This window comes from Quercus suber, unplaced genomic scaffold (assembly GCF_002906115.3).
Source record: "Quercus suber isolate HL8 unplaced genomic scaffold, Cork oak 2.0 scaffold_39, whole genome shotgun sequence".
Taxonomy (NCBI): Eukaryota; Viridiplantae; Streptophyta; class Magnoliopsida; order Fagales; family Fagaceae; genus Quercus; species Quercus suber.
The window spans coordinates 2,160,178-2,166,013 of NW_027069504.1; the positions used below are offsets into that span (position 1 = coordinate 2,160,178).

General features: G+C 38.2%; 1 protein-coding gene across 2 annotated transcripts; it reads left to right on the forward strand.

Moving 5' to 3' along the window:
• Positions 1 to 1,403: 1,403 nt before the first annotated feature.
• On the forward strand, positions 1,404 to 5,830 carry LOC112023379 (putative disease resistance protein RGA3). 2 transcript variants are annotated; one of them, XM_065771116.1, is made up of 3 exons: positions 1,404 to 4,909; positions 5,317 to 5,456; positions 5,561 to 5,830. In XM_065771116.1, exon 1 carries the CDS (start codon positions 1,484 to 1,486, stop codon positions 4,298 to 4,300), a length of 2,817 nt encoding a protein of 938 aa, XP_065627188.1. In that variant the 5' UTR covers positions 1,404 to 1,483; the 3' UTR covers positions 4,301 to 4,909; positions 5,317 to 5,456; positions 5,561 to 5,830. The 2 variants fall into 2 exon arrangements, with proteins under 2 accessions (XP_065627188.1, XP_065627189.1); XM_065771117.1 differs by having other exon boundaries at positions 5,317 to 5,447.
• The last annotated feature ends 6 nt before the right edge of the window (positions 5,831 to 5,836 follow it).

Consider the following 5,836-nt stretch of genomic DNA (forward strand, 5'->3'; position numbering starts at 1 on the left):
ATTTGTGCAAACATGAAACTGAGTCGGTGTTCCATGCACTTTGGGGTTGCGAACAGCTTTCACAAGTGTGGGGAACGTTGTTTTCTTTTTCGTTCAGGCAAACAAGGACTTTTTCTTCAATTCAGGAAGTGCTCCTTTATGCGGACAAAGAACAGAAAAATCCAAAACTGCTGGCCTCAGTGATGTGGACCCTCTGGCATCGCCGTAACCGGGTTCGTACGTCTTCAGCGGATTTCCCACTAGCTCAGGTTGCACCTTCAGCAATTCAGACCTTGGAAGACTTTCGACAAGCAAACTCAGTGGATGCTACACACTTCAGAGACTCTCCTCAACCTCGGGTTCGATGGTCACCACCAGCGGAGGGGGAAATCAAAGTAAACTTTGATGGAGCTCAGTTTAAAGACTTGGGCAAAGCAGGTTTAGGGGATGTTATCCGAAACAGCAGAGGACAAGCTCTGGCCTCTCTATCAGAGCAAGCACCTCTCCCTTTCTCGCCAGATATCACAGAAGCTTTGGCTACTGCTAGAGCTATTTCTTTTGCACAGGGGCTCAGTTTCACTTCATTCATACTAGAAGGCGATTCCGCAAACATTATAAAAACTCTGAGGTCTGAAGAGGCATCCCTATCCTCATTTGGTCATATTCTCAGCTCAGCGAAAGCCATGATGGCAGATGGTATTATTAGATTCTCTCACATTGGTCGAACGGGTAATATGGTAGCACACAACCTAGCCCAACATGCTAGACATGTTAGAGGTTTTTTTGTATGGATGGAGAATATCCCTCCACACCTTTCTCATGTACTCTGTGCCGATTATGGCTGATTTGTTTTCATCCTAATAAAACTACAGTTCTTGATTCTCAAAAAAAAATAATAAGAACTTTTCAACACAACTGTTGTATAAATTGTTGTGTCTTAGTATAACTTTTCTATTGATGATCTAGATAAATATAAAAGTTATACTAAGATACAACAATTTGGGATAATAATTAGGATAATAATTGCTTGTAAATTTAAAATTTGAGAGAGTTTAAGAGGAAAAAGTAATTGGTCATGAAGATATTCTAGTCTTAAGCAATGCATGGTTTTCAAATGCATGGCTGCCCAGATCAATTTTGCAGATTGTAGATGGAATGGTAGTTGCAAATGATGGAACGGTAGATGCAAAGAAGGGTAGATGGAACGGTTGATGCAAATGATTCTTTAAAAAAATAAAAAAAGTAATTAATATGCCTTGATAGATAATTAATTTTACTCTTTTCATAAAAGAAAAAAGGATAATTAATTTTACTCTCCGACAAACAGCAGAAGGTCCTTTGGCTTTTCCTATTACTCTTTTTTCTTTTTTCTTCATTAGCTTCTCTCTCAAGGGCGAGTTCATTATAAAAGCAGGAAAGAAGGATACCAGTACCACCTCCACTTTGCGTTCTCTTTTTTGAGTTTCATCTATTATCTATTAAACTTCCAACTCTAACTGCAAGTATGGCCGGGGTTCTAGTTTCTGCTCTCTTGGAGCAGTTGGCTTCAATTGCTGTTGGGGAGGCGGAACAAGAGATAAAGTTGGTCGTGGGTGTTGACGAAGAAATCCGGAAGCTCGAAGACAATCTCCGAATGATCCAGGCGGTGCTCGAAGATGCTGAGAAAAGACAAATGACCGAAGCAGCTGTGAAGCTTTGGTTAGGAAAGCTCAAAGACACATTCTACCTGATGGACGACGTGTTGGATGAGTGGAACACTGAATTGATCAAAGCAAGGATCCAGGAAGAGGAGAAAGAAGAAGAGATTGCTAAAAGCTCTCATGCTCGGAAGAAAACGAAGGTAGGCTTCTCTATCCCTTCCCCTTCATCATGGCTCCATCCAGTTCATAATCTTAGTATGCGTGACGACTTTGCTCACAAAATAAAAGATCTGAGTGGAAAGTTAGATGAGCTTTTTAAAGAGAGAGTCGGTTTCGGGTTTGAGTTGAATAGGGGTACTAAAGTAGTTGAGCGACCAACAACTACCTCCCTTGTTGATGTGTCTAAAATTTGTGGTCGCCGTAGGGAAAGAGAAGAGCTAGTGAGCAACCTCTTGGGCAAGGATAGCCAAGAAGAAAAGAGCCCCCATGTCATCTCCTTAATAGGCATGGGTGGTATGGGAAAAACGACTCTTGCCCAACTAGCTTACAATGATGTTGATGTGCAGGCCCATTTTGAAACGCGAATATGGGTATGTGTTTCTGATCCTTTTGATCAGATTAGGGTTGCCAAGGCAATTATTGAATCTATTGTAGGTCAATCCCCTAACATTACCGAATTGCAAAATCTAGTAAATAGAATTTGTGATTTGATAAGGGGAAATAAGTTTTTTCTTGTCTTAGATGATGTGTGGTCTGAAAAACCCAATGATTGGGAGCCATTTGAACTTGCACTCAAATGTGGCGCTCAAGGTAGTAGAATTTTGATCACCTCACGTAAGGAGGGAGTTGCAAAGATGGTAAATAGTGCTTATACCATGAATTTGGAGGTACTGTCTAACGAAGACAGCTGGTTGATATGCAGTCAAATGGCATTTGTTGACAAAGACGATGAGCAACTAGGAAAACTTGGTCGAGAACTAGCAAATAAGTGTAAAGGCCTGCCACTTGCTGCAAAGATTCTAGGGAGTGTCATGGGTGGCCAAAGAAGTAGGCAAAAATGGAAGACCATTTTGGATAGTAATTTATGGGAATTAGAAGATGTTCAAAATGGTGTTTTAGGACCATTATTATTTAGTTATAATGAATTGCCGTCAGCAATAAAACAATGCTTCTTGTATTGTGCTAACTTTCCAAAGGATTATCGCTTTTCTAGAAATGAGTTGGTCTACCAATGGATGGCACAAGGATATTCTGGCTTGAAATATGATATGGAGGATATGGGAGAAAGGCACTTTGAAAAATTAGTTATGCACTCCTTCTTCCAAGATTTTGAGAAAGACGACAACGATGATGATAAAATAATAAGATGCAAAATGCATGATATGGTGCATGACTTTGCCCTATTAATGACAACGAATGAATGCTTCACAATTGATGTTGACAAAGTGTTAGGAATAGATTGGAAAAGTGCTCGCCATTTAACATTAAAATTTAATGAGAAAACACAATTTCCAGTATCTATCTATAATGCAAAAAATCTACGGACTCTTTTTCTACGACCTGTTTTTGTAAGATCAAGCATGGTCTTCTCATCTGATTTATTCCAGCATTTGACATGCCTCCGGTCATTGAGTTTGAAAAATAGTTCATTTGAGAAACTTCCAAATGAAGTGGAAAAATTAAAACATTTAAGATTGCTCAATTTATCAAATAGTTTTAAAATTATAGAATTACCTGAAATGTTGTGTAATTTATGTAATTTACAAACTTTGGATATTAGTTATTGTGGTCAAATTAAGAAATTACCCCAAGGAATGGGTAAATTAATTAAATTAAGACATCTTATTACCAGTTATTTTTCTAATGCGAACCAAACCTTTCTCTCTTCTTTTTTGACCGAACCCTTTCCAAAAGGGATTGGGAGATTGACTTCTCTTAGAACATTAGAGAAATTCATAATAGGTGGTATAAACAATGTTGGGGAATGTAAACTTGGAGAGTTGAAGAATCTAGTCCACCTTAAAGGGTCTCTTGCGATAGGAGACCTGGAAAACGTAACAGATGTACAAGAGGCTGAGAATGCAGAACTAAAAAAGAAGATACACCTCCGTGAGTTGAGATTACGGTTTGGTTGGGAAGCTGAGAATAGAAGAGGGGAGAATGATGAATTAGTTCTTAATGCGTTGGAGCCACATCCAGAGTTGGAGAGTTTATGGATTTATGGGTACAAGGGTACAGGGTATCCTAATTGGGTGATGTCTTTGACCATTTTGAAAAACCTTGAGCTTCGGGAGTGGGATAAGTTAGAGCAATTGCCTCCTCTGGGGAAGCTGCGTTTCCTCGAATCATTATCTATACGGAATTCCTATAGTGTGAAAAAGGTGGGTGTTGAATTTTTGGGAATAGAATCCAATAGGAAGAAGGATGAGGAGAAGGGATCAACATCAACATCATCACTTATCTTATTCCCTAATTTGAAATCTCTCTGTTTTCGGAGAATGAAAGAGTGGGAAGAATGGGATGGGATGGGAGAAAGTGGTGTTTCAGAACCAGTTTTAATTATGCCACATCTTCAGGTTTTGACAATTCAATATTGCCCAAAGCTAAAGTCACTGCCCAACTTCCTCGAGAAAACTTCGTTAGAGGAATTGTCTGTCGATTGTAGAATTTCAATTGGATGACGCTGGCAACATTATTCGGATTGAAAACACTTCGTCTCGATCTGAATAACGTCGTAGAGCATTTGCCCCCTTTGGGGAAGCTGCCGTTGCTCGAATCATTAGAGATAGGGAATGCCGATAGAGTGAAAAAGGTGGGCTTTGAATTTTTGGGAATAGAAGAAGAATCCAACAAGAAGAAGATAGACGAAGAGAAGGGATCAACATCATCACTTGTCTTATTCCCTAATTTAAAGTCTCTTAAATTTCATAATTTGAAAGAGTGGGAAGAATGGGATGGGATTGGAGGAACAATGAGAGAAGAAGAAGCACAAGAAAGTGGTGTTGCTATCACTATTATGCCACGTCTTCAGGATTTGCAAATATATGAATGCCCCAAGCTGAAGTCACTGCCAGACTTCCTTCCTACAACTCCATTAAAGACACTGACCATCTATGATAGTCCAATTCTCAGTGAATGTTGCAAAGCAGAGATAGGAGATCAATGGCCCAAGATTTCACGCATACCCAACATCAACATTGATTTTGGATCTGTGCGAAGAGATGGTCGTCCAATGCAAACTTGAATCTCAGTTCGATTGGGGCTTTGCAAGTCGCATCCATTCAGATAAGGTAACTTCTTTCACTTTGTCTTCTTCGTTTTTTACTTTCTTTCTTTTTACATCAATTATATATTCTATTTGTCTAGGAAAAAATAAATAAATTAACAACGTTCGTAGATAAATTCTTTAGATTTGTGACCAAATAGTTCAATTTCATTTGCCCACTAATACTATTCACAAAATTACAAAAATGTGTTGGAGATTTTACTACTGCGTCTTAATTATTTTCATAATCCCTTTTTCTTCATTATGTTGTCTTGTTTTATGATTATCAAAAAAAAAAAAAAAAAGTTACATTTGTTTATTGTATTTTTATTTTATATGGTTTTTCTTCTTCATACCAATGACAAGAAGACTCTTCTTTGTTAAAGTGTTTTCTCTGTGGTAAAATCCTCATGCTACATATTTATTTTGTAGGCCTTATTAAACCAGAAATCAAACGAGAAGCATATTTTGTGCTGGAGAAAATTTGCGCGTATGGATGCATGTTTGGAAAACACCCACAAAAGAAAGGCTTGCATTTTGTATCGCATACTGACAAATGAAAGGTCAGCAAGGTATGTGATCATTCGCAACTTATGCAATCTTCTATCTATTAAATTTCTAGAATAAATATTTAGCATGAGGATTTAGCTCATAATCATCAGCTTTAACATTGCAGGTTAAAGAGTTTGAATCCAGAGGAGTGCATGTGGTTTTCTTGTCCTTTAGATTGAAGTGTTTCGTGCAAATAAAGAGGGAGAGAGTGGGATGTTAGCACTGGGATAAGAGGGAATAACTAGATAGAAGTCTGTTGTTTGTTTGTCTGTTTATGCCATCCATGGTTGGATAATTTTGGAATGACAATGTAAAAGGTGAAGAGTAGTAGACTGGACCAGTTCAAAAATTCCCCAAATTCTGGAATCAAGGCCATTCAACTTTTTGTTTAATATGGGCA